General features: G+C 44.7%; 1 protein-coding gene across 1 annotated transcript; it reads left to right on the forward strand.

The window, feature by feature from the left end:
- stmnd1 (stathmin domain containing 1) lies at positions 1–26,750 on the forward strand. The gene is made up of 5 exons (XM_078228801.1): positions 1–138; positions 12,430–12,592; positions 19,657–19,814; positions 22,268–22,408; positions 26,239–26,750. The coding sequence occupies exons 1-5, from the start codon at positions 61–63 to the stop codon at positions 26,569–26,571; spliced, it is 873 nt and encodes a 290-aa protein (XP_078084927.1). The 5' UTR covers positions 1–60; the 3' UTR covers positions 26,572–26,750.
- Positions 26,751–27,541: the final 791 nt, after the last annotated feature.

Here is a 27,541-nt window from a genome sequence, read left to right on the forward strand (position 1 = left end):
GGAGCGCATGGGAATGTAAGGAAAGTGGAGAGGGAGTTGAGGAGCAGCGTGCCGGGCGGAATGGGATGCGGCACATCCAGAGCCGTGTCCACACAACCGGAGGCCGGAACCGAGGACAGTCTAGAGAGACAGCGCAAGGTAAGCGGCAACGGACAGGGAGCAGGAGGCCCCCAGTGGGCCCGGAGCCGGCTGGACATGGTGGCAGGGACATTGGGCACGCCATAGACTCCCCTGTGTCTTTGTCTCTCTCTCTCTCCAAACTGAAGATCTCTGTAAACATTACTGGGTTGAAACACCACTGGGCAGAAAGTGTGGTGTGATTTCAAGAAGAAATTAGATATAGCCCTTGGGGCTTAAAGGGGTGAAAGTATATGGGGCAGGATCAGGATATTGAAGTTGATGATCAACCATGGTCTAATTGAATGGTGAAGCAGGTTCAAAGGGCCGAATGGCCTACTCCTGCTTCTAGTTTCTATGTTTTTATGAATGTGTAAAGATAGTGAGTGGACGTTTACCGGCTGGCCCTGCCCATCGATGGTCAGAGCGAGCCGGTAGAATCGCGTGAGAGCTGAGGAATCAGGATTGCTCCAGATTTCTCGGCTCACGATTTTACGAAACTCGGATTTCTGGCGTAGTCAGCCTATCGCCGGAAATGGGCAAGAGGCTGATTAATTTATTTAAATTTATTTAAATACAGTTTTACATTTGCTTAGCTTAGCTTTGCTCAATCGCCCGGGCTCACTTGCCTTTATGGCCTCACCGGAGAGAACCTCTCCTGCTCCCCATGAACAGGGAACAGTCGTGTTGGCCTCGCCGGTGGGACCAGAGGCCATTAAGGCCTCCCCCCCCACAGGCCGAAGGCAAGACAGGGATGCTCTTTGGGCACTGCCAGCCTGGCACCTGGGCAATGCCAGGGACGGGGCCAATGGGGTGTGTGTCAGGGGTGGGGGCCAATGAGGAGCGTGCTAGGGGCAGGGCCAATGGGGGGGTGGGGAGGCATGCTGCCACTCTGCCTGCGATCTGGGGGGGAGGGGGCCCCTGCCACTTTGCCTTTGATCTGTAGGGGAGGGGAGAGGAGAGGGGGTCCTCTGCCACTCTGCCTGCGATCTGTGGAGGAGGGAGGTGGGGCCCCGCTGCCACTCTGCCTGTGATTTGTGGGGGAGGGAGGGGGGAGGGGAGCCTGCTGTCATCCTGCCTGCGATTGTTAGGGGAGGGAGTGGGGGCAACTGCCACTCTGCCTGAGATTGATGGGGAGGAAAGGGGAGACTGCGATCAGTCTGGGTGGCATGGGGGGGGGGGGGGGGGCATCTCAGTGGGGGAGCTAGTTGAGACTGCCTGCATTAGCAAGGGCCTGACAACTCTCTCTCTATCTGTCAGACCCCAGCCAATTATCGCCCAATCAGTCTACTCTTGATCATCAGTAAAGTGATGGAAGGGGTCATCTACAGTGCTATCAAGCACTGACCTGCTCAGCGATGCCCAGTTTGGGTTTCGCCAGGGTCACTCAGCTCCTGACCTCATTGCAGCCTTGGTTCAAACATGGATGAAAGAGCTGAATTCCAGAGGTGAGGTGAGAGTGGCAGCCCTTGACATCAAGGCTGCATTCAATCGAGTGCGGCATCAAGGAGTCCCAGCAAAACTGGAATCAATGGGTATTAGGGGGCAAACACTCTGCTGGTTGGAGTAATACCTGGTACATAGGAAGATGGTTGTGGTTGTGGAGGGTCAGTCATCTCAGCTCTAGGACATCTCAGCAGGAGTCCCTCAGTATAGTGTCCTAGGCCCAACAATCTTCAGCTGCTTCATCAATGACCTTCCCTCCTTCTTAAGGTCAGAAGTGGGGATATTTGCCGATGATTGCACAATGTTCAGCACCGTTCGTGAGTCCCCAGCCACTGAAGCAATCCATGTTCAAATGCAACAAGATCTGGACAATATCCAGGCTTGGGCTGATAAATGGCAAGTAACATTCGCGCCACACAACTGCCAGGCAATGACCATCACCAATAAGAGACACTCTTACCACTGCCCTTGACATTCAATGGTGTTACCATCACTGAATCTCCCACTGTCAACATCCTTGTGGTTACCATTGACCAGAAACTCAACTGGACTCACCATTTAAACACGGTAGCTACAAGAGCAGGTCAGAGGCTAGGAATACTGCAGCGAGTAACTCACCTCCTGACTCCCCAAAGCCCATCCGCCATCTACAAGGTACAAGTTAGGAGTGTGATGGAATACTCCCCACTTGCCTGGATGGGTGTAGCTCCAACAACACTCAAGAAGCTTGACACCATCCAGGACAAAGCAGCCCGCTTGATTGGCACTGCATCTACAAACATTCACTCCCTCCACCACCGACGCTCAGTAGCAGCAGTGCGTTCTATCTATAAGATGTACTGCAGCAATTCGCCAAAGATCCTTAGACAACACCTTGAAAACCCATAACCACTTCCATCTAGAAGAACATGGGCAACAGATACATGGAACACCACCACCTGCAAATTCCCCACCAAGCCATTCACCATCCTGACTTGGAAATATATCGCCATTCCTTCGCTGGGTCAAAGTCCTGGAATTCCCTCCCGAACGGCATTGTGGGTCAACCCACAACAAGTAGACTGCAGCGATTCAAGAAGGCAGCTCACCACCATCTCTCAAGGGCAACTAGGGATGGGCAATAAATGCTGGCCTAGCCAGTGACGCCATGTCCCACAAAATAAAAAATTCTTCAAGATTTGAAATACTACTGCAAATGCATGATGCATCATGAATGTGGCTGGTCTTACTCATTAGGACTCTGAGTTTCACAGTAAACCTTAGGATGCAGGTGTGTAACTGGACCAGTCTGAATGAGGCATTATTATTTTAAAGTGCTCATACATGCGAGATAGGTAATCACAGCAATGCTATTATTCAATCTAAAAAGTGGTACACTCTGCTGCAATTTATTTTATGATGTGGAGATGCCGGCGTTGGACTGGGGTAAACACAGTAAGAAGTTTAACAACACCAGGTTAAAGTCCAACAGGTTTATTTGGTAGCAAAAGCCACACAAGCTTTCGGAGCGCTGCTCCTTCATCAGGAATTTATTTGACCTAGTTTGGCAGGCTTTTTACACAATTCTTTTACAGCAGAGTTATCATTTGTCTTGGTCATTCCTGTGTACACTTCTGTTTTGAGATGTTTATATTGAACAATTCCATGCTCAACATGAACACAGTTATAGTAAGCAAGTCAGAAGGAAGAAAGCAGGAAGACAGCAGCTCACCATTGAGCGCAGCCAGCCACAGAGGGTGAACTTGGGAATTTGGTGAGTGAGGGAGGAGGAAGTTGGCCAGTGAGTATTTTGTTAATTTTCCTTTCAAATTGGTGTAATTCATAGGTAATTGTAAGGTTTCATTAGTAGCAGTAAGGTTTACTAGCAGTAGTAAAATTCATGGGTGCAGGAGGGTTTATTAATTATAAATAATTGAGAAAATAATAAATAACTAACACATGCCAACAGCATGTGGCAGCACGGTGGCGACACGGTAGCACAGTGGGGGCGGCACGGTAGCACAGTGGTGGCGGCACGGTAGCACAGTGGTTAGCACTGCTGCTTCACAGCTCCAGGGTCCCAGGTTAGATTCCCGGCTCGGGTCACTGTCTGTGTGGAGTTTGCACATTCTCCTCGTGTCTGCGTGGGTTTCCTCCAGGTGCTCCGGTTTCCTCCCACAGTCCAAAGATGTGCGGGTTAGGTTGATTGGCCAGGTTAAAAATTGCCCCTTAGAGTCCTGAGATGTGTAGGTTAGAGGGATTAGCGGGTAAACTATGTGGGGGTAGGGCCTGGGTGGGATTGTGGTCGGTGCAGACTCGATGGGCCGAATGGCCTCCTTCTGCACTGTAGGGATTCTATGACATAATAAAGATAGCAAGGCAGGTAATTTGCTGTGACTGCAGGATATGGGTGGTCCCGGACATCAGTATGATTCGGTAAGGTAAAGTCACTATAGCCCCAGTTGACCATGGGCTGCTTTCCCCTTTGACGGGGGCAGAGCGGATTGGAGGTGATTTAACTTGAGGATCACCACAACTCGGGCGAGGACAAGATTGAGAAAGCAAGGCTTCATGAATTACCTCAGCCGGTACAGGTATTGAACCCATGCTGTTGGCATTGCTCTGAATCAAGAACCAACCGTCCAGCCATCTGAGCTAACCAGCAAGGTTATCCTAGGAAAGCACATCTGTCATAAGTGTCCTTGGTTTAAGGACCTTCGGCTTGGAGTCACTGACTTGGAGGCTGAGCTGCAGACACTGCAATGTTTTAGGGATGGCAAAAGTTACCTGGACACTTAATTCAGATAAATTAAGGTCTTCTGATTTAGTTAGTGGTCAGGGACAGGAAGGTATGCCTACAAATGAGTCAGGTAAGGGGATTGAGTGGAGGAACCTCAGCCCTTGCAATTGCCCAATATGTTTGAGGTCCTTGCAGCTTTTGGAGATGGAATTAGGGGCTGCGGAATGGATGAGCAAATTGACCATGTCCCCATGGCATAGGAAACCACTCAAATGGGGGAGTTAATAAGAATGTAGTGGCTGTAGGGGACAGTTTAGTCAGGGGAATTGACATAGTTTTCTGCAGCCAAGAACATGAATCCAGGCAGCCATGTTGCATGCCCGGTGCCATAGTTCAGGACATCTGATCAGGCTGGAAGAAACTTGCATTGCGAGGGGGAGGATCCAGTTGTCACTGTCCAGGTTAATATCAATGACATACATAGAACTAGGAAAGAGGTTCTGCTTAGGGATTATATGCAGCTAGCCACTTAATTTAAAAGCAGAACCTCAAAGGTAATAATCTCTGCATTATTATCTGAGCCACAAGCAAATTGACATAGCATAAGTAAGTTTCGATAGATGAATGTGTGGCCCAAAGATTGATGCGGGAGAAATGGGTTTTGATTCATGGGGTAATGGCACCAATATTGGGGAAATTGGGAGCTGTATCATTGGATGGCTTCACCTGAACCATACTGGGACCAGTGTTCTGGTAAGTAGAATACTAGGGTAGTGGAGAGGGCTTTAAACTAAACAGTGGGGGGAAAGGGATCATAGGAGAAGAGCTGTAATAAATCAAAGGATAGCAATGAGGTAATAGGGAAGGGTAGTGATTAGGATACAGATAACCGGAGTGTGTAGGAAGAGGCAGAGCGTACAAACACACTAAGTAGATAAGTCCAGAGACTGCAAAAATGGTTTAAAAAAGAGTTAAAGGCTCTATATCTGAATGCACACAATATTCATAAATGAATTACTTGTTAGCACAGATAGAAATAATTACATATGACCTAATAAATACTAGAGATATGCACCGGTATTTTACGAACTTGCCCGAGTGAGGCTCATAAAATCCCGCCCGAGGCCAACGGAGAATTCCGTTCTGCAAGCCTCGCGTGCCCCGGAATCGGTAGATTTACTGTACGGCAAAATTCTGGCCATGGTTGCAAGGTGACCAGGGCTAGGAAAGGCGGGAAGCTAGGAAAAGATGGTGGGATAACTGTTAATTAAGGATATCATTAGGAAAGTAGTGACAGATGAGCTTAGCTCAAAAGAGCAAAAACGTAGAATCAGTTTTGGTAGAGGTAAGAAATAGAAAAGTTAAGAAGTCACTGTGGGTGTAGCTTATAGGACGCTAACAGTAGTTACACTGCAAGACAGAATATACAGGAAGAAATAAGTGGGGTGTGTAAAAAAGGTACCACAATAATTGTGGGTGACTTTAATCTACATCTAGATTGGACAAATCAGATTGCCAAATGATTTGGGATAAATGGAATGATTTTATTAAGATTGATATTAAACTGTGCATTAATAACTTTAGAATAGAGAAAATGTAGTTAAAGGAGGTCTTTCTAGGCATGATGGGAAATTTAGCCAACACAATAGGCATGATGGGACCCTTGGCCAAGGATAACTTTCAGGGATTGCTAACCTAGCAGTTATAACAATAACAGCTTCATGGACATTCATTGCTGAATAGCACAAGAAGGTGATCAGGGGGAACTGCAGGCCATACCCAAGGCTTAAGCAGTGAGATAATGAAAACACCTGCTAACAAAATAGTATGGTTAGTTAAGAAATGAATGAGAAATAATGAAAAGTATGAAGATAAAGAGCTATAAAGGAACTGAATGTATGCTAGCTAAATTTGCTAATGATACCAGAATAGGTAGGAAAGTAAGTTGTCAAGAGGAGATAGCGAATCTGCAATGGGATTTGAACAGGTTAAATGAGTGGGAAAAAGATTGGCAGATGTAGTCCCCTCAGGATTGTAAATGATTCAATAGGATCACTTCTCATTCTATAATCATATAATTGTGTTAGAAGCAGTACAGCGAAGGTTTACACAACTCATTCCTAGGATAAAGGACTTATGAAGAAAGGTTGAATAGATTGGGCATATATATATATTGGAGCTTAGAAGAATGAGGAGTGATCTTATTGAATCATTTACAATCCTGAGGGGACTACATCTGCCAATCTTTTTCCCACTCATTTATAATCCAGAGGGGACTTGATAGGGTAGATACCAGGAGGATATTTCGGCTTGTGGGCAAGAGTAGAACTAGGGGACATAATATAAGAGGTCTCCCTTTTAAGACTGAGAATCTTTTTCTCTCAGAGGATTATTAGTATGTGGGATTCTCCTCCCTAGAAAGCTGAGAAGGCTAGGTCATTGAATTTATTAATCGAAGAGTTAAACAGAATTTTGATAGACAAGGAAGTTAGGGATTATAGGGAGCAGACAGGAATATGGAATTGACCCCACAACTAAAACAGACATGATTTATTGAATGGTGGAGCAGGCTCAAAGGGCCTACTCTCAAGCCCTTTGTTCCTATATCCACACATACATACAAACATATATTTGCATACAAATACATCTACCTTTACCTCTGCCCCATTTTAAGATCTTGAGGCAATGCACTAATTTTGGTGATTTCCGTTCAGGGCATTAGTTGGTTTGGTTCCATTTATAGAAATGACCTGAATTTGGAAAGTAGATTTCATGAGGAACAAAGCTGCAGCAAGCTGCAAAATTATGACGCACTATTTGAGCAATCTGAATTATTCAGTGGCTCCAGTATGCAAAATCAGCAAATGCTGGCAGTTTAATGGGACAGACATGAGGGAAATTCAACTTTAATTGCATTCCTTTTACTCCAGAACCCAAGTTAACCAGCCTGAGATTGATGCCTCCAATAGTAAACCAACTTTACTTTTGCTGGCATTATTTTTGCTTAGATATTGGAATAGACTGATAAATGGAGATGTTCCTTCACACTGCCTGCCGGATTCAAGAATCTCAGACATAAGGGAAAATAGTGCAGTGAGACTAATTGGATAGCACAGTGGGCTGAATATTCTCCTTCTGAACTGTGTCATTCCAGGATATTATGGACAAGATTTTTGCACCCAGATGGGGGGGCTTGTAGGGAGGCAGGTGGGTGCAAAACTCGATGGCCCAGCTATTGATTCCGTTTTTTTAAATTAAAACTTTAATGTGCTGAAGAGAGAGCACTTCAGGATGAAGGCACCTCCCCCCCTCCCCCTCTTCCCCTCTCTCTTACCTGAACTGCAGGAAGTTGCTTCTTCTGAGGGCCTCTTATTGACCCTTCAGTTTCAAAAGCCCACTCTCCATCCTTAATTGGATGGCGAGCCCATCTTCTCCTCAGTAATGGGCCAATATCTGGAAAATATCTGCTTCCCAGGTAGTATCTGTTTGACCACAACATCAGGTTGTTACCTAAAACAAATTCTACCCTTTGATTCCAAGCTAAAATCTGATGGCATAACCTAAAGTTTTCCAAGTACCCTGGCCAAAATTCATCTCTCAATCAAAAACATACTGGGGGCGATTGTCCCAGCCTGTCGAGCTGTTCTAGCCGCGCAATGGGCCGGGAGACATCAGCAAAGGCCTTTTAGCAGGCTCCCTGCTGGACGCCACAACCTCCATGCATCTCTGGCTGCTGGATTTCTGCCGTGGTCAGCTCCACGCCGGGAATTGGCACGGAGCTGACTTGAATATTGAAATAAGCATTTCAATCTTATTAGCGGGCCGGGACTGGAGTCTCTGGAGTGTTTCACTCCAGCGGGGTTTTACAACAGCTTCCCACTAACAGGAAACAGGACCCCGCTGGAGGGAACAGAGGCCATGGAGGGCCCCCAGGAGGTTGGGGATAAGGAGGGGTGCCTCTTGGGCCTTACCAGCCTGGTTGTGCCAGCCTTGTGCCCTGGTACTACCCAAGGGGCAAAAAGTGGCAATGCCCAGAGGGCACCTTGGCACTGCCTACCGGGCATTGGGCAGTGCCAAGGGGATGGAGCCAGAGGGGGTGGGGCATTTTGGGGGGGAGATCATCGAGGGGGGGGGGGGTCCCGCTGCTACTGTGCACTCGGGATCAGTGACAGAGGGGAGGATGGACAGTGATCGGGGCTGGCTATTGGGTTGGCGGTGGTCGGGGCTGCGGAGGAGGTGGTCGGGATTGTGGGCAGTGGTGTCGGGGCTGCCGGTGGGTGGAGGGTGGAGTCAGGAGATTGGGACTGCGCGGGGGGGTAGGAGTGGGGGGGAGATTGAGGTGTGTCGGGGCAGGGGGTGCGGTGGGGGGGCGGAGAACGGGGCTGGCCCACAGATGTCCAGGAGTCTGGGAGGATAGTGATTGGGGGATGGGGGAGGTCAGTCGGCCAGCGATGGGGGGTTACTGTGCTGGCCAGCAATCAAGCTGGTCAGTGATTAGGAGGCCAGCAGTGTGGGGCTATTGTGCTTGCGCCGATCTCCGCTATGACAGATCACAGTGTCCCGCTCAGCGCTATGCTGCCGGCCTCTCCAGCGGGAATAGGCTCTGCCCATTGATTTTTATCGTGATTCACGCTAAGACACGCTGCAGTACTCAGTGTGTGGGAGATTCATTTTGAAAATCCCGCTTAAAAAAAAGGATTTTCTCCAGTTTTTACGTGAATTCAGCAGTTAGAATTTTTTTGGGGAGAATCCCGGCCATTGACCATTTCGATTGCTGTGTGTGAGATCTTGCTTTCACTTGTGTAACATGGTTGTTGTATTTTCTGACCAAAAATGTACTTGCACTTCAAAAAATAATGAATTGGATGTGAAACACTTTGGTTGTGATAAGACTTCTAAAATTCAAATTATTTCGTTCCCCTAAGGAAATGGAAAATATGGGGGTAGGGTACAGGAAGGGCTGGTATTTGTTCTTGGGAATTTGGATGTATTTGTAAAGTCACCTCATCCATAGTTTGAGAAGGTGGTTGTGGAGAACCTTCTCCTTGAACTACATGTTCCACAATGGTATTAGGTATCATAGAATCATAGAAACCCTACAGTGCAGAAAGAGGCCATTTGGCCCATCGAGTCTGCACCGACCACAATCCCACCCAGGCCCTACCCCCTTATCCCTACATATTTACCTGCTAATCCCTCTAACCTACGCATCTCAGGACTCTAAGGGGCAATTTTTAGCATGGCCAATCAACCTAACCCGCACATCTTTGGACTGTGGGAGGAAACCGGAGCACCTGGAGGAAACCCACGCAGACACGGGGAGAATGTGCAAACTCCACACAGACAGTGACCCAAGCCGGGAATCGAACCCAGATCCCTGGAGCTGTGGAGCAGCAGTGCTAACCACTGTGCTACTGTGCCGCCCGTATCATAGAATCCCTACAATGCAGAAGGAGGCCATTCGGCCCATCGAGTCTGCACCAACTCTCCGACAGAGCATCCCACCCAGGCCCTATCCCCGTAACCTAATGTATTTACCTCACTAATTCCCCTGACCTACACATCTTGGGACACTAAAGGACAATTTAGCATGGCCAAACCACCTAACCTGCACATCTTTGAGAATTTCAAGCTAATAACCTGATAATGATAAAGAACAGTGATATGTGTTAACTGTCAGGATGGTGTGTTAGTTGAATGGGAATTTGGGGGTGATGGCGTTCTGCTGCTCTTGTCCTTCTCAGTAGCAGATGCCAAAGGGGAAGGAGCAACCACTCTAGTAACTTTGATGAGTTGGTGGATTTGATAGGTCACATATACTATAGCCGCATATTGTTAGGATCCCCATGGGAACGTATCAAACAAAATAGCTAAATTTATTGAACAACTCTCAAATGAAAAAAATGATTGGACAAGACTTAATGTTTCATTAGTTTTTCATTTAGCATGAGCCAGAGTCAACATAAACTAACAGGCAAATTACATTTGGTATGAATCTGTTCACCTTATTATAGAAAAGATATTATTAAACTAGAAAGAGTGCAGAAACGTTTTACTAGGATGCTACCGGGACTTGATGGTTTGAGTTATAAGGAGAGGCTGGATAGACTGGGACTTTTTTCCCTGGAGCGTAGGATACTTAGGGGTGATCTTATAGAGGCCTATAAAATAATGAGGGACATAAATCAGTCAACATCTTTTCCCAACGGTACGGGAGTCTAAAACTAGAGAGCATAGGTTTAAGGTGAAAGGGGAGAGATACAAAAGTGTCCAGAGGGGCAATTTTTTCACACAGAGGGTGGTGAGTGTCTGCCAGAGGTAATAGTAGAGGCGGGTACAATTTTGTCTTTTAAAAAGCATTTAGACTGTTACATGGATAAGATGGGTATAGAGGGATATGGGCCAAACACGGGCAATTGGGACGAGCTTAGTCATTAAAAAAATGGGCGGCATGGACAAGTTGGGCCAAAGGGTTTGTTTCCATGATGTAAACTTCTGTGAATGTAAATTACACATGGACAGCAGATACAGCGAAGACTATCTCATGTAGTTAGTAGGCAGTCCACTCCACCTGTGTGGTCTTGCTTTCCGCCACACAGTTCTTCCAAGCGGAATTCCAGTCCCTTTTCTTCAACAACTTAGCTGATTCTCTACACGCAGCAACTTCTGCATAAACAGCCCATGCAATCTTCTCTGTATGGCACACTCCTTTCCAGAACCTTCACAACTCCCATCTCCCATGAATCATGGTAGCACGCATCTACCAGAATCACCTTTTCTTTCCAGCTCTCCTCCTTACTCTTTGTGTCTGCCTGCCACACAGTTTCCATATTTTTTGTTGGTACTGCTTCCTGGACAAGGGGAGCTGGGTCACATGTACTTATATTTCTTATTGTCCAAAAATAATAAATTAAAAAGGTCTTTTAAGAGACTGATACAAACATTTTTTTAAAACAATCACAGGTTCCTCAAACCTTTTTAGAGTAATGATAAATTTTCCTTACAGTTACTGTTTCTGGGTCAAAGGTGTGTCACACAGTGTGATGTAGGGGATGGCTTTTGAGTCCAGTGACAGGGAGAACATAAGGGTGGCATGGGCCACCTTGGTACCCTGGAGTTGGGGAATCATTTTCAGTGCCTTTCCTAAAGTTGCCCTCTTTTGATTTCTCTGTTCTTTTCCTTTGAAGACATCAGTTTTAATAGTGATTGGGCAGAGTGGTACTCAATGTTATACCATCTAATAGATAGGCTTGAGAGAAGGTATTAACGAATCTCGGTCTGAGGAAATGGTGCATCAGTTAAAATTGTCCACAAACCTTATGGCCCATTCCTCCTGCCATCATCTTTACTCCCCCCTCCCCCAAGCAGCAATGACACCTGCATGATTCAAGCAGGAGTCTCATTAATGAATACAAATCAGGATCCGCTGATGTCTTTAGTACTCCAGTGATATTTAAATCCTGCTGTAGCTATCCTGCTCCAGGAATCCTGATCTGCAGATAGAAGACTTTGTCTTGTAGGCACTGCAAGCTTCTGCAACCCACAGGGAAAATCTCCACCTTTTCCGTCCCAAAATTCGCCCCTCTGCACCTGGCCCCACAATTTACCCGAGTGCCTCCAGGCCACACAATCTTCCTTCTGCCACCTGCTGCCATCTGCTTCTTTACCCCTGGTTAAAGTGGCCAGCTGGCTGGTGGAGTGGGAATTGTAATTGGGTGTTAAAATAGCCCTGGCCTTAAATTGATCATGTCAGAAAAGAGGAGAGGAGTCTCCTCCTACACTCGAAACATTGGCTCTATTCTCTCTCCACAGATGCTGTCAGACCTGCTGAGATTTTCCAGCATTTTTCTTTTTGTTGTAAGAGGACAGGAGTGTTAGCCATTCGCCTCACTCCTCACGTTTACTGTATTCACAATTCAAATCCCCTTCTGCTTCTCAATGAGTACAAATGTGCCTAGTGGTTTATTTTCATTTTTTCAGCAGTTGATATTGAAACATTTTGCCAAATATGCAACTAATTACAAAGCTAAAGCGGTATAAGTAAGTACACCCAGAAATTGACAAAGCAAAAGAGAGCGAGTCACATCAGACAACATTTCACCAACAAATTGATTAATTCAAACCAATTCCTTTATTCCCCCTTTTAGATTAAGAACAATAGGAAAAGCAGCAAATTAAACATCATTGACGATTCACCTGGATCCAAAGTGTCAGAGGAGGATTTGATAACATTGCCGGGAGCAGTGCAACAGTCCTTGCCACCATTAAGAAAAGCAAATGGGACACTACTACAAAATGGATTTAATGATGGTATGAAGCAAGCTCATTAACGCAGTGAATAGAAAATGTTGTGCATGGAGCAGTGCAACCTGCTTGTTCATATATAATGGAGTTAGGCAAAATACCCTGGTCATCCTGGCTCACAAGTAAAAATGTGCATATGTTATTCAAGTTGCATTATGGGGTAGCTAATCATGTCCTTCAATTAAATAATGCTTCAGATATATGAGAACTTTCTTTCCAAGTCTGGCTGGCTCCAACATGAATTTAGTGTGCAAAGTCTAGCATAAAGCATTCACCTGTTTTGAATTCAGCAGTATCATCTAAGTAGGTAGCTGCACACAAAAGAGGTGCTGTTCAACTCCATCACGGGAAGCAGCCCGAAACTGCTGTAAATCACAACCTCACAAGAACAACAACTTGTAATTGGAATTTGATCTTTGGAGCAAGCAAGGAATGAATTTGGGTTTTGCCATTCTAAGCATTGGCTTTGTAATTTTAAGGCTGGAGTAAATTTTTTTTTTAAAAAACCTCTTTTCTTGGCCTTTTGGCTAAAATCAAGCATTGGTCAAATCAAGCCCAAGATGGGGTGCAATGTCTTATCTTGTCAGCTTGGATCTTGTTTGTCTCTCTTGTGGGCACCATGAATTGGATTCAATTGGAAATTCAATTTGGATTTTGGAGCAAGCAAGGAATGTATTCTGGTCTGCACAGTCTACTTTGACTGAGCATTGGCTTTGCAACTTTAAGGATGGAGCAAAAAATAAAATAAAACAAACATCTTTTATGTAGTAAAACATCCCAAGGCATTTAACAGAAGCATTATCCAAAAACATTTCATTCCAAGCCTCATAAGTAGATATTCGGACTGATGATCAAAAAAGCTTGGTCAAAGAAATAGGTTTGAAGAAGCAGCATAAATCAGGAAGGAAGAGAAATTATACAAAACCTTACGATCCAGGCAACTAACCAATGGGGTATATCCACTAATGATTGAGCAATGAAAATCGGGGATGCACAAGAGGCCATAATTTAGAGGAGTATAGAGAGTTAAAGGAGTGAGCAAGGTTACAGAGATAAGGAGTAGTGAGGCTGTGAAGGAAGTTAAATACAAGGATGAGAATTTTAAATCTTCTTCTTTGAATTGCAATCATTTATGTCCATTCTTAATTTAATATTTCATCCAGAAGGTGGTACCTCCAACAGTGCAGGACTCCCTCAGTACAGCACTTTAGCGTCAGTCTGGATTGTGTGCTGAGTTTTCTACAGTGGGCCTTGAATCCACAACCATCTCACTCAGAAGTGTGAGTGCTAGCAACTATAAGCCAAGCATTGTCATCAAATTTAAAGATTTAAACAGTTTAGATTACATGGACCTTGTCTAATGTGGTTTTCTCTGAAGCTTGAGAATAGAATTGAGCATCTACTGGTGCATACATGTGACATTTTTGTCCTGCTGCTTCTCTCAGGAAATCAGCTGACCTACTGGTCCTCAAGCTGAATGAGCTTGTGAATTCAAGTTAGAATTCTTAAATCATGCGCAGGCACTGAAGTAGCACCCACTTTGCGACCCTGACTACAAGACTGGGTACATTGTCCAGGGTGGCTCTTGTCGTTGTATCAAGGAGGGAGCTAGGCAGTCAGGAAAATGGATCCATGGTTTTGATAGCATGGGATCAGCCAAATGGCAAACGGCAAGGCAAGTAGAAACCAAAGGAGCGGAGGAATGTGAGCCAAAGATTTAACAAGGAGTCTGAATGTTGAATCTTTTAAATAGGAGTTGGGATTAGGGGCAGAGTAATAGGAAAGAAGCAAAGTTGGATGCAACTGAAAAATTAACGAAGCAGATGGTGGAAGAAAGTAATCTTTCAGGAGTGAATAAATAGAACCCCAGCCCAACTTTGTTACTGAATCGTGCCAATTGGCACATGATTACTATTGGATATGGAGATTTCTACAGAGTGACACCCATTAAGTGGAAAGTGCTACTGGCCAGTCAGACTGTTGAAAAGGGACCCACATTTTGCTTCGCGGCAGATAGATATGCCTCATTTGTTCAGGGACCATGATGCAATGTGAAGAATAGTAACAACAATGAGGTTTGAACCCTTTAAACTAATGCTGGGCAACCTGTGGCCCACAGGCCACATCTGGCCCGGTTCTGAGTCTGGCTCATGAGACATGTTGTCCACGCGCAGGGAGGGTTCCCAGGTTCCGCTGGTTTCTGTCCATGTAGTTTTTTTCTGACCAGTATTACTAAAGTGATGCGCACATAAAGCGAGGACACGTGAATTGAGGTTCGTGCTGATTGCAGACAATGACTGGGAGAGCCGTGCGTTCCCTCTGTGTCCAATAAACGCACCCATATGGTTCAATTGGCACACCCTGCAAATTCCAGGTATGCAAGCACAGTTAGCAAAATTACTCTATCCCAGGAGACTGCCTTAGTTACAACACCAGTAGATATGGGAGGTTGCTCTTTATGTTACTTTGCCAGTACTTTAATTTGCACCAAATTATACAATGGATCACTTTGTGTGAAAGTGACATGATATTGATCCAATCAGAAGTTGCATTGAGTATGATGTAAGGTAAATGTAAATATTTCTTTTGTTTTTACCATTTGAAATTGATGACAGTTCTATTAATATATGAATGATTAAGCATTTTCCACAACTCGTAATAAAATATTTTGCGTATTAAATGTATGTCATGGGGTCATGGTTAGTGCATATGCCCAATTTCAATCTTGCAGCCCAGGGAGATGAAGGAGGACCACTCACTAGCCTAGATTTCACAACATTGTGTTAAACCCTGTGCACTGCACCCCCTGCAAGGCCAATCTATCTTTCCTGAGATGTGATGCCTAGAACTGAAGCCAGCACTTCTAATGGGGCTGCCCAAGGCTTTATGCAACTCGAGCACAACTTCCTCTCCTTTGTAATCCAGCCCTGAAGCAGGTATTCATTTACTTGTATGTTTAAGAATGGACAATATGCTTCTTTTCCTCCCTTTGATTTGATGCCTTCTGTTTTCAACTGAAGTTACACAATGTTCTATCAAAATTGTATTCCGTGCAGTCTAGAATGTTACACAAGGGGTTTTGGATTAAAACTGTTTGACAAATAAGGCAATGCATAGCTGTTAAGAATAAAATTGACAATCACAGATCATCCACAATGTCAGGAAGCAAGTTGAAAATCTACCCCTATGACCCTTTAGCTGCTACAGTAATGGAAGGATTGTTATATGGCAAAATTTTAGTCGCGTCTTCCACAACCTTCATGCAAACCATCTCTTAAGACACTAATTGAGTCCATGACATGACAGAATGTCTGTGGAAGGAGCAGATTTAATGGACTGAATGGCCTTGTACTAGCCCTTGATTTGCATTTCCATATATATGCTATCTTTTCCAGGAGCAACTAATACTTTAAAAAAAAGATTTTGTTCCCATTGGGATGGTAAGTGTGAGTGCTGAGGAATGAAAATGTGTTGTACCTAATATCTTTGTAAACACTTCCTGAATGTAAAATAAACATCAGTCTACCCCATCCCCATTGCCAATTTAACCTGAGAAAAAATACCACCTACTATGATGTGTGCTTGTTTCATTTCCAGTACCATATACAGTCGGTTTTCCTAGAACAAAGAAAAGTACAGAAAGGGTTGAGAGCTTCAAGTTTTTAGGTGTTATCATATCACCAACAACCTGTCCTGGTCCCCCCATGCCGACACTATGGTTAAGAAAGCCCATCAATGCCTCTACTTTCTCAGAAGACTAAGGAAATTTGGCATGTCAGCTACGACTCTCACCAACTTTTACAGATGCACCATAGAAAGCATTCTGTCTGGTTGTATCACAGCTTGGTATGGCTCCTGCTGTGCCCAAGACCGCAAGGAACTACAAAAGGTCATGAATGTAGCCCAAACCATCACGCAAAGCAGCCTTCCATCCATTGACTCTGTCTACATTTCCCACTGCCTCGGCAAAGCAGCCAGCGTAATTAAGGACCCCACGCACCCTGGACATTCTCTCTTCCACCTTCTTCCTTCGGGAAAAAGATGCAAAAGTCTGAGGTCATGTACCAACCGACTCACGAACAGCTTCTTCCCTGCTGCTCTCAGACACTTGAAAGGACTTACCTTGCATTAAGTTGATCTTTCTCTACACCCTAGCTATGACTGTAACACTACATTCTGCACTCTCTCGTTTCCTTCCCTATGAACGGTATGTTTTGTCTGTACAGCGCGCAAGAAACAATAGTTTTCACTGTATGTTAATATATGTGACAATAAACAAATCAAATCAAAAAGGTACAGGCCCTTTGGCCCTCCAATCCTATGCAGATCATAATGCCCTAACTAAACTAAAAAAAACCCTTCTGCCCTTACTCAGTCCATATCCCTCGATGCCCTCCCTAATCATATACCCATGCAGATGCCTCTTAAATGTTGCTAATGTGCCTGCTTCTACCACCTCCTCTGGCAGTGCATTCCAGGCACCCACCGCTCTGTGAAAAATTTTCCCCGCATATCTCCCTCAAACATTCCCCCTCTCACCTTGAACTTGTGCCCCCTTGTAATTGACACTTCCACCCTTGGAAAAAGCCTCTGACTATCCACCCTGTCTATGCTTCTCATAATTTTATAGACTCTATCAGGTCTCCCCTTAGCCTCTGTCTTTCCAGTGAAAATAATCCTAGTTTATGCAACCTCTCCTCATAGCCAACACCGTCAAGACCAGGCAACATCCTGGTGAACCTTTTTTGCACTCTCTCCAAAGCTTCCATGTCCTTCTGGTAGTGTGGTGACCAGAACTGCACGCAATACTCCAAATGTGGCCTACCAAGGTTTTATATAGAATCAACATGATTTTCCAACTCTTGTACTCAATGCCCTGGCTGATGAAGTCAAGCATGCCATATGCTTTCTTAATCACCTTGGCCACCTGTGTTGCCACTTTTATGGAACTGTAGACCTGCGTGCCCAGATCCCTCTGTGTTAATGTTCCTAAGGATTCTGCCATTTACAGTATAATTCACACCTAAATTTGATCCTCCAAAATGCATCACCTCGCATTCGTCCAGATTAAACTCCATCGGCCATTTCTGTGCCCAAGTCTCCAATCTATATATATCCTGTTGTATCCTCTGACAATCCTCGGCACTATCAGCAACTCCACCAATCTTCATGTCATCCGCAAACTTAGTATCAGATCCCCCACATTTTCTTCCAGATCATTTATATATACTACAAACAACAGAGGTCCCAGCACTGATCCCTGCGGAACACCACTAGCTACAGATCTCCATTCTGAAAACACCCTTTCACTGCTACTCTCTGTTTTCTATAAGCAAGCCAGTTCTGTATCCATTTAGCTAGCCCACCCTAAATCCCATGTGATTTAAATTTTTGTACCAATCTGTCATGTGGGACCTTGTCAAATGCCTTACTGAAGTCCATATAAGCTACATCTACAGCCTTTCCCTCATCAATTATCTTTGTCACCTCTTCAAAAACCTCAATCAAGTTGGTGAGACATGACCTTCCCAATACAAAGCCATGCTGCTTGTCACTAACTAGTCCATTTTCTTCCAGATGTGCATACATCCTGTCCCTCAATATCTTCTCCAAAAGCTTCCCCACCACTGACATCAGGGTCACCGGTCTATAATTTCTTGGATTATCTCTGCTTCCTTTCTTAAACAACGTAACAACATTGGCTATTCTCCAGTCCTCTGGAACCGCGCCTGCCAGATTTAAACCAGCTTTCTTAAATGGGCTTAGGCTGGGCGGAGATTGTCCAAGAGCCTTTCTTTCAAAGACCTTTATGACCAAAGAAAGACAAAAGTTAATTCCTTCAGTCCAGACCACATTTGAATGCAGGTTCCAAGCACAAAAGAGTAACATCTTATTGCAGTTTCCCCAAAATAATTTCAACCCAGAAAAAATAAAACTGGGAAATAAGAAAACAGGTCCAAACTGCTTTTCCTATTGGGGCGTAGCTTCACTCAGCCACCCACTTCCCAAAGAAAAGTAGTACGAATAAATACCTGGTGACTCACCCAAGCTAAAAATGAATATTTGTGAGTAACTTATTACATAACAATTTGCAATATTGGAATTGACAAAACGTTCATTATCCTGCAATTGTTTGATGGTTGCAGGCAGCTTCTAGTGAATTCATATAGACCATGGGGGCAACTCTCCCAGCCCGCTGCACTGCCCAATGCCTGTTGGGCTGTGCCAAGGGGGTGGGGCCAGAGGGGACAGGGCTTATGGGGGAATGGGGGGGGGGTAAGATCGGGGGGGTGGGGTTCCCACTGTCACTCTGCATAGGGATCCGTGGCAGAGGGAGAGTCCGGCTGTGGGGTTGGCCATCGGGGTTGGGGGCGCTGCAGGGGGGTTTGATCAGGACTGGCGGGGGAAGGAGGAGGGAGGTCGGGGAGATCGAGGTGGGCCGAGGAAGTGGGGGGGGGGGGGGGGGGGGGAGTGTGGTCGGGGCTGGCCCGGAGGCATCCGGGAGGCCAGTGATCGGGGCAAGGGGGGATCGGAGGGGCAGTGATGGGGGTTACGGGGCTGGCCAATGATTGGGAAGCCAGCAGTGCAGGCCTACTGTGCACGCGCCGATCTCCGCTAAGACAGATCGGCACATGCACAGTGGCCCGCTCAGCGCTATGTTGCTGGCCCCTTGGGTGGGAATAGGCCCCGCCCCCGGATTTTCATCGTGAATCTCGCTAGGGCACTCTGCAGTGCTCAAGAGTATGGGAGATTCATTTTGAAAATGGAGTTACTCCAGGTTTTACACTAATTCGGCACTTAGAATTTCTTTGGGAGAATCCCGGCTCACATGTTTCTATTCCTTGGTTATGTGAAATGTGGTCAGTCAGTTGCAGAGACCCTCCCTGGTAATGTTGCACAAATTGAGCTTTTAATATGGATAGCAGTGATTCAACCTCAGTTCCCATTCCAAAAGCATGTTGGCATGTGCAATGAGACAGGATGAAGTCTGAGCAGTGAGACACTCGCTGTTTTTGAATACTCTGTCCTCTTAATTGTTCTTAATTCTAGTATTTTCTTTCCACCTGCAGATTTAGCACTTACTGCAAGTAGCTTGCTGAAAAAGAATGGACCAGTACAGGAAATCAGGGAGAGACCAAGGTCTGTTGACATTCTGCAAGAACTTTTAGTTCAGGGGATCTTAAACCAGGCCCACAGTGAAGAATGGCAAGAGGTTCACAGTCCTCTGGTATGTGCTAACTTCCATCTTCTGCACATTGGGAACATGAAAATCAAACATGGTGTTCACATTGGTATTAAATCAAAAATTTGTAGTGATTTGTTTTATCATACCGTGGGCAACAGCTTGCACATGTACAGTTGCTCAAAACTTGTGATCATGACTTATTTAATTTTGTGACTACAAATCTTTGTCATAGACACCACCAGCATTGTTCCTTTGGCAGAATTCTAAGTATTCTATTGGGCTATGAATTACCCCAGCCAATTTACTTTAGTTGTTCTCTTATTTCTTTGAATTTAGTCTTTTAACCTCATATACCCAACTCCTGGTTTGGTATATTTCTGACTCCTCGGTCCCATTCAACTCGATAATTCTGTGACCACTGTTCTTCAGGGATTGGTGCGACTTTCATTTCCTATATATCACCCGGCAACAAATTAACAGATTAAGACAAATATCGTCCCTTGTGGTTTCTTGGACAAACTGAGTCTAGTTATATGTTCATGTACCAACTCAGGATCTAAACCACTTGGGTTTTCCCAGGTTACACTAGTTGATCAAAAAGACTCTCTCATAAATTACCTACCCCTGTTCATTGATTAAATTGGCCAACTTTAGACTGTCCTGGTGTCTGTTGCATTATCCTACTGTTACCTTGGGTAGCGGGTAGGTGGGTGGGGAAGCGGTTTTTTAATGTTAAAGAAGCCTAACCACAGCAATTCATGTCGTAGCTTTCTATCTTCCACAGGATCAAACCAGGTGACCCCAACACAGGGTCTGTACCATTCCCTATTCTGTCCACTCTGTCCTGCTGGGGCACTGAATTCCTATCCTCTGGGTTTAGCTGTGCTATTGATGTTTCCATTACATTGTATTACACTGCTATCGCAGTAGTAACCAGTTCCATCGTTTCATTTCAAGTTGCTTCAAGCATTCACATTGTTATGAAAACCATTCTTACCTTAACTTGAAGGTCGGGAACTTCAACTTCTGATGGATCTTGGAGCTTTTACACAATGCACAGACTGAGAGTGGGCTGCACAAGTGCAGTCCTGCATTTTTACATTTTGTTTTGGGCCTAGAAGAAAAAGTGGCATGAAAATCCAGGTTGGGTGAGCGGGAACCATTGCAGGGAACAGGGAGAGGGCCCAAAAGGAGAGTCCCAGAGAGGGGGCAGGGATAGGAAAAGGTCCCAGTTCAGTTAGAAAGTGAGGAGCGGAGAAACAGGAATAGGGCTGTGGGGTTCATATTTTAAGTGAAAAAGGCAGCTGTAGGTTGATGACTCCATGCTGCAGGCCACTGGGGCAAAGGTACTCTTTTGGAGCAGTAGAGTCCTACTCGGCACAGCCAAAGAGATGAAGTTGTGCTTGTGAGTTGGAGTGCAGACTCAGGATTCCAGTGAAATGGAATCTCAGGAGATGAGATTGAAACTCTGTGAGATGGCCTGTTGTTGATGATGTCCAAGTCTGGTAACTGAAGAGGGCTCAGGAAATGCTCTGAAGATCCAAGGAGGCAGCCCAGGATTGATACTCCTGCAGCACCGAGTCGCCAATGCTTGAGTGTACTCTCAGGAAACCAATGTTTGAGTACATTCTCAGAAATCCAAGGGAACAGAATCTCAGGAAACGAGATTGAAACCCTGCAAGGTGGGTCATTGTTGGTGCCATCTGAGCTGAGGTGTCTTGGAGGGAATTCTCAGGTTAGATCTTCACAGGTGAAAAATGGAATCCCTCGTCAGAGAGACAGAGTTTCAGTGAGATTTGTTTACTCAATGTTACTGACATCTGGGTGGATTGTTGAGAAATCCGTGGACTCGGTCTTGGTCGCAGCTACCATTTATTGTGTAGTGCGTTTGACCACAGTTTGCTTGTTAATTCACATGTGCCTCTTATTAACCTTGAATGTTAAGATAGACCCCGAGTATAAGATAGATTGTAAATGGTTTCATTTTCTGAATTTGTAAAGTGAAGTTTATTTCGTCTGTTCAAAGCCTGTGGAATCTTGTGGTTTTATTCTCTTGGCAAGTGTCTTGAATTTCACTTTGTCCACTGTAAGCAAAACATTGTTGGTCCCTAACCAAACCTTACCAATGACTTGGCGATCTGGCCGAGGATCATAACAGCATCTTACTATAGATGTCCCTTCCACCAAATACCTATTCCGAGAGTAATGTCCAGAAACACACTGGTTTGTAGGATTTTACTTTGTTACCAGCAGAACATTGCTCCTCACTGAAAGCATATCTGTCAAAGGAAGTGTAAATCTTTGCTGGATTTTTCATATTGATTTTGCTGTGAAAATCCCTGTATAATTTGCGTGGAAACTGTTCCATGATTTTAATATTGTATTTCTGAATGGTTTACTTCATGAGTTCTTTCAAGCATGTTTATTTCTCTTGAATCCTTTAACAGCCCTTTGAAATTAATTTTTCATGCCTTCTTTCGTTTATTACTTGTTAGTTCGATGTGAAGTCGACAGAGGGAATTTTTAAGAAACCTCCAACAAGACTCGATAAGCTAAAGAATGAAACAACTAAACAAAAGAGTGTGACAATAGAAGAGATTGAAAATAAAATGATAGCAGCAGAGGAAAAGAGGAAGGTATTGTATAGAACAACCCTATAATATAATATCCACCTATAGTATTCCACCACACCATAGTATTCTACCACCCTGTAGTATTCTACCATCCTAGAGGTGAAACTAATTAGTTTTGTGCACCAAATTATATTTAAAATAAAATGGCCATTTACAGTTTTAGAAATTTTGACAGATAGGCTGCACTCTGCTGCTCATTTGGTGTACTTTGTCTCTGTTTTTTCCTTGGGAAACAGGCACAACACATGCTGATTTCTACCCACAGAAACCTTTTGTTGCCATGTGAAATATTTGTCCACCTTCCCCACCTTGTGCCTGCACTGAGAGCTCATCTGTTAGGTATGGGACCAAATTCTAACCCTTGGGAAGAGGGATGGCCAAACTGCCGATGCAACTTTAACACAATTAGCTTTTTCTCTGCTAAATCTGGAATCGGGAGAACTCCCAAATTCCTTAACATTGTTCCAATCCATATTATTTAAAGAGCTTAGGTAGCATTTCAGTCATTCTATTTCACACACTGCATCCACCTCTAACACCACACAAAGGACTATTCATCACCAGCTTGAAACTTCTTGCAACTAATATAATGCCCTCCCTTTGGTCGATATCTCTATCTTCTTCTTCAGAATCTTCCATCTCATGCTTAATTTCAAACACTGGGTGGGATATTCCCCCAAAACTTCTAAGTGTCGAATTTGCATATAAACTGGAGTAACTCCTGCTGGTTTATTCAGTGGGAGTTTCAAAATCAACCTCCCACACCCTGTGCACTGCAGAGTGCACTAGCGTGAATCTTGTGAAAAATTAGTGGGCAGGGCCTATTCATGCTGGAGAGGCCGGCAGCATAGCGCTGAGCAGGCCACTGCACATGCGCCCATCTGTCAGAGCACAGATCAGCGCAAGCACAGTAGCCCTGCACTGCCGGACTCCTGATCGCTGGCCAGCCCCGCGAACCCCACATGGCTGCCCCTCTGACCTCCTCCCCCCCCCCCCCCCCCCCCCATGCCCCGCATCACTGGCCGTGCGAGCCCCCCACGGCCCGATTGCTTGCCCCCTGTACGCATCCTGGCCAGCCTCGACCGCCCAACCCCCCTGCCCCCCAGCCCCCTCAGTCTATCCCCTACAGTTCCAATTTCCCACCGGGCAGCCCTGACCCCCTGGCAGGCCAACCCCCCCACCCCCCATCCCCCACCATGGCCAGCCTCGATCGCTGTCCTCCCCCCTTTTGTCACTGCTGAATGCAGAGTGGCAGCGGGAACTCCCACCCACACGGATGGCCCCACCCCCATTTGGCCCCACCCCCTGGCTCTGGCCGATGCCCCTTGGGCATTGCCACTTTGCCCCTTGGGCAATGCCAGGGGGCCGGGCTGGCACTGCCAAGTTGGCAATGCCCAGGGGCACCCTCCCTCACCCCCAACCTCCTGGGGGGCCTCCATGGCCCCCCCTTCACTCCAGCGGGGTCGGGCTGCCAGCTCCCCGCAAGTGGGGAGCTGTTGTAAACCCCGCTGGAGTGAAAGACTCCTGGTGGTGGGGGGAGGGCAGAGGGAGAAGCTAGCGGGCCCAGAGACTTCAGTCCCAGGACCGCTAATTAAATTTAAATGAGTATTTGAATACATTATACAGCTCCGTGCCGATTTCTGGCATGGAGCTGATGGCGCCAGAAATCTGGCAACCGGAGACTTGCAGAGGCCATGGTGCCCAGCAGGAAACCCGCATACGCGGCCTCCGCTTGAGTCTCCCGGTCGCTGAAGCAGCGCAGCGGGTTGGGAGAATTGTCCCCCTTATGTCGTTTAGCACAGTTCATTGCATAATGGTATTTCTAATCACATCTAAAACACTGATTGGCCATGCCCGGGCCATTTCTGGGGTTCATTCCTTTGTTGCAAGTCCCCGATTCTTTTTGCTCCTTTTAATTGTCAAAGGTGTTCCTGTCCTCATTTTTTCTAGTTACAATTCTCCTTTTAAACTGACACTTGTGTCCTGTGTCTAGACAGTCTCACCACCACATCAACATTGTGTCCTCCATTTTCTATCTTACTGACGAATGGCCCATTTGCAGAATGCTGCTGGAAAATAATAATTTTCCAAGGAAGTTTTTAAGAGCCTCTGACAACTGTTTCAGCAGTATGTCTTTCCCAAAATTCCGGCAAAACTAGAAGCCTATCCATGTTCAATACTTTAGCACAGTATTGTAACTTAAAAACCAGCTCTGACTGCAAAGATTCCACCTAGAAATTCCCCAATTTTGCATATAGTCTCCTGAATTCCATTATATAATCTTCCACGGAACTATCCTCCAACTTTCTACATTTGTCAAAATGTGACCATGCCTTGAAAGCACTTAATAAATCTTCCTTTTGATAAATTTTATCCATTAAATTTGATAAGTCTCCAAACCTTCATCTGTGTCCAAATGCTCAGGCTCCATCTCCAAAAATATTTTGCATCTTATTTTGCTTTTGTATGGTCAAAAAACCAAAAAACATCAGTGACTAATTATACCTAGATTTTGATCTAGCCATTTTCCAAAGGTGACTCCAAACCAATCTTCTCTTAAAGTTAATTCCAACAGAATCTTTTCTGTGAAGAAAGGTTTCTTTCTTACCAATTAGCCATTGGAGTTTTATAAAGGTAACAGAGCAGGGTTGCTGCTTGTAAGTAAAAGATTGAACTTCCTGGCAGCATTTTGTTCCAACTCTCATAGAACATGCTCTCTCCAGATCATCACCTGTTTCCCTTTTTTATGCACCTAGTGTTATGCTTAACGTATTAACCTCTAATTACTATTTTAATCACGATTAACTATTTCCTATTCTAACACGGGCTACCGAAATGATGATGTCAAATTAGAGACAAACCATGGCCCATTTTATGTTGTGGCATTATACCTGCTAGGAACACAATTCATTGGCACCCTTGCAACTGGCAGAGGAAGGAAATATCTATTTAGTGAACCCAGATTAGTTTGAAACCCAGATCCTAGAGATGAAAGAAAATCAGTCCAGCATCTACTCAGACCTCACCAAATATCCTTCACCTGACCCATAGTTTCTGAACTGCAGAAACAGCCATTACGTGATTCATAAAATGGACACAGATATCCCAGAGTCAGATAGCCATGGACAGAGATATGGCGCTGGACTTTCCCAATCTCCCACCATGATTTTGGCAGAGTTATCAGATAAATAGCAGAGAAACTCCCCCAACAAATCATTGAATAGCGAAGCGCAGAAGCGGCAATCAGTCCATCCAGGTTGTACATGGGAAAATCCAGTCAAAATGTTTCCTCTTTATTATCACCATTAAGGCAGCATTTTCCACCTTCGATTTCAAAAGATTATAAATTGTAAATGTTGTCAGAGTAATTTTACAAAATTGTGCTTCCAGTGGTCAGCTGGAATATATGTGAAAATTTGGCTGCACACCTCGAGTAACTTTTCCAGAAGTTCATGAGGAATATGCACAAGAACGTGTGATATACGCTCCCAATAGGCTAACGTCAGCCCTAGGAGAATCGGTTGGTAAAATTATCCCTTATGTGAGTGGATCATCAACGGATGTCGGATGAGATTTGAGATTTTACATCAAAATGATTGCTTGGACTAAGAAATAGAGTAGAACAATTGAAAATAAATATGTTAGACGGAGCTGAAGGTTTTTTATTTCTGAAGAACTTGCATTAATACAGTACCTTAAATGTGCCCGGCATTAGCAAAAGCACTTCACAACCTGTCAGTTATTTTTAATTTAGTTTTGATGGCGTCAGTTGAAGGAGTCCAAATTATAATTGGGAATTACTTGTTCAGTAAAAAAGTGATGTTTATTCTTAGATGAAAGAAGTCAAGTTAAAGGAAAGAATAAATAAGTTTAATTCTTCACCGGTGATAATGCAAGATGAACCGACTGAGATGCCTCCAGAACCTGACCATGCGAAATTGGAGGAAGTTGTTGAGAAAATAAATGCCAAACACAAAGAAATCCAGCAAGAGCAGCAGGAGATAGTAAAGGAGAAAGATGAAAGCAATGACCTGGTTGACAAGGCTGGATTAAACCAACAGGAGAGAAAGGTTAATACAGAGGACTGTTGTGAAGTTGTAGAATTAGATGATGGACATTATTTGACAACAAAAGTAGCTGATGAAGTAATTGTGAACAAAATTTGAATCAATTTTGTTTCAAAAATGTGAATCAATACTGCACACCGATTGCCTAACGACTTGCTTGTAATGTCTTAGTGGAATTTATCCTCTTAACACCTGTGTTGCATTGTCTTAAACTAAGAATTGCCAAAGTCTACCACGCCATTGTGAAGAGAATTATTCTGTGTCAATAAAGGTTGTCCATAATGATTTTGCTTCTTTCAGAAACCCCTTTGCAAAAAAAGATACATTTCACTTGTAAATATATAATAAAAGTTAGCTAAGGTACCGAATAATCAGATGAAAGATGGAAATGTTCCAACACTTTGCTGCATAGAGCAGCGGTGTGTGAGTTTGCAGCCATGATCTGCGATATCCTAATTTCTAAGATCTCAGATATGCCGTAGGATGAGCACAGTAAGAAGTCTCACAACAGGTTTATTTGATATCAAGAGCTTTCGGAGTGCTGATCCTGCAGCAGTGCTCCAAATACTCTTGATATCAAATAAACCAGTTGGACTTTAACCTGGTGTTGTGAGACTTCTTACTGTGCCCACCCCGTCCAGCGCCGGCATCTTCACGTCATATAGAGGATGAAGAAGTTAACCAAAAGTGAAAAAGGATGCTTGAGGAGATTCTGCAGGGACAGTAAATCTGCACTGTTTTCATGTACCTCTGAGATCTAGCATCAGGGTTAGGCCTGAGAGCAGTTTAATTTCCACTTCTCTAACTTAGACATGGCGTACAATGCGGGGGGGACTCGAGCAAAATTATTGGAAGAAAAAAAATGACCTTTCAATTGACTTGCGTGTCTGAAATAGAAACACAGGAAGAGGAATAGGCCATTTAGCCCTTTGAATCTACTCCACCAATGATTTAGATCATGGCTGATCAATACCTGAATTCAATTTACCCGCATTAGCTCGATATCCCTTGGTACCCTTAACCAACCAAAAGTAAACAGGAACTTTCAAGAGTTTTATTTTAATGGACA

This window comes from Mustelus asterias, chromosome 2, assembly GCF_964213995.1.
Source record: "Mustelus asterias chromosome 2, sMusAst1.hap1.1, whole genome shotgun sequence".
Lineage (NCBI taxonomy): Eukaryota > Metazoa > Chordata > Chondrichthyes > Carcharhiniformes > Triakidae > Mustelus > Mustelus asterias.

Coding starts and splice junctions, on each gene's coding strand:
- stmnd1 (XM_078228801.1), top strand. CDS start 61: ATGGGATGCGGCACATCCAGAGCCGTGTCCACACAACCGGAGGCCGGA. Junction 19,815..22,267: donor AAGAGGTTCACAGTCCTCTG/GTATGTGCTAAC, acceptor ATTACTTGTTAG/TTCGATGTGAAGTCGACAGA. Junction 22,409..26,238: donor CAGCAGAGGAAAAGAGGAAG/GTATTGTATAGA, acceptor GTTTATTCTTAG/ATGAAAGAAGTCAAGTTAAA.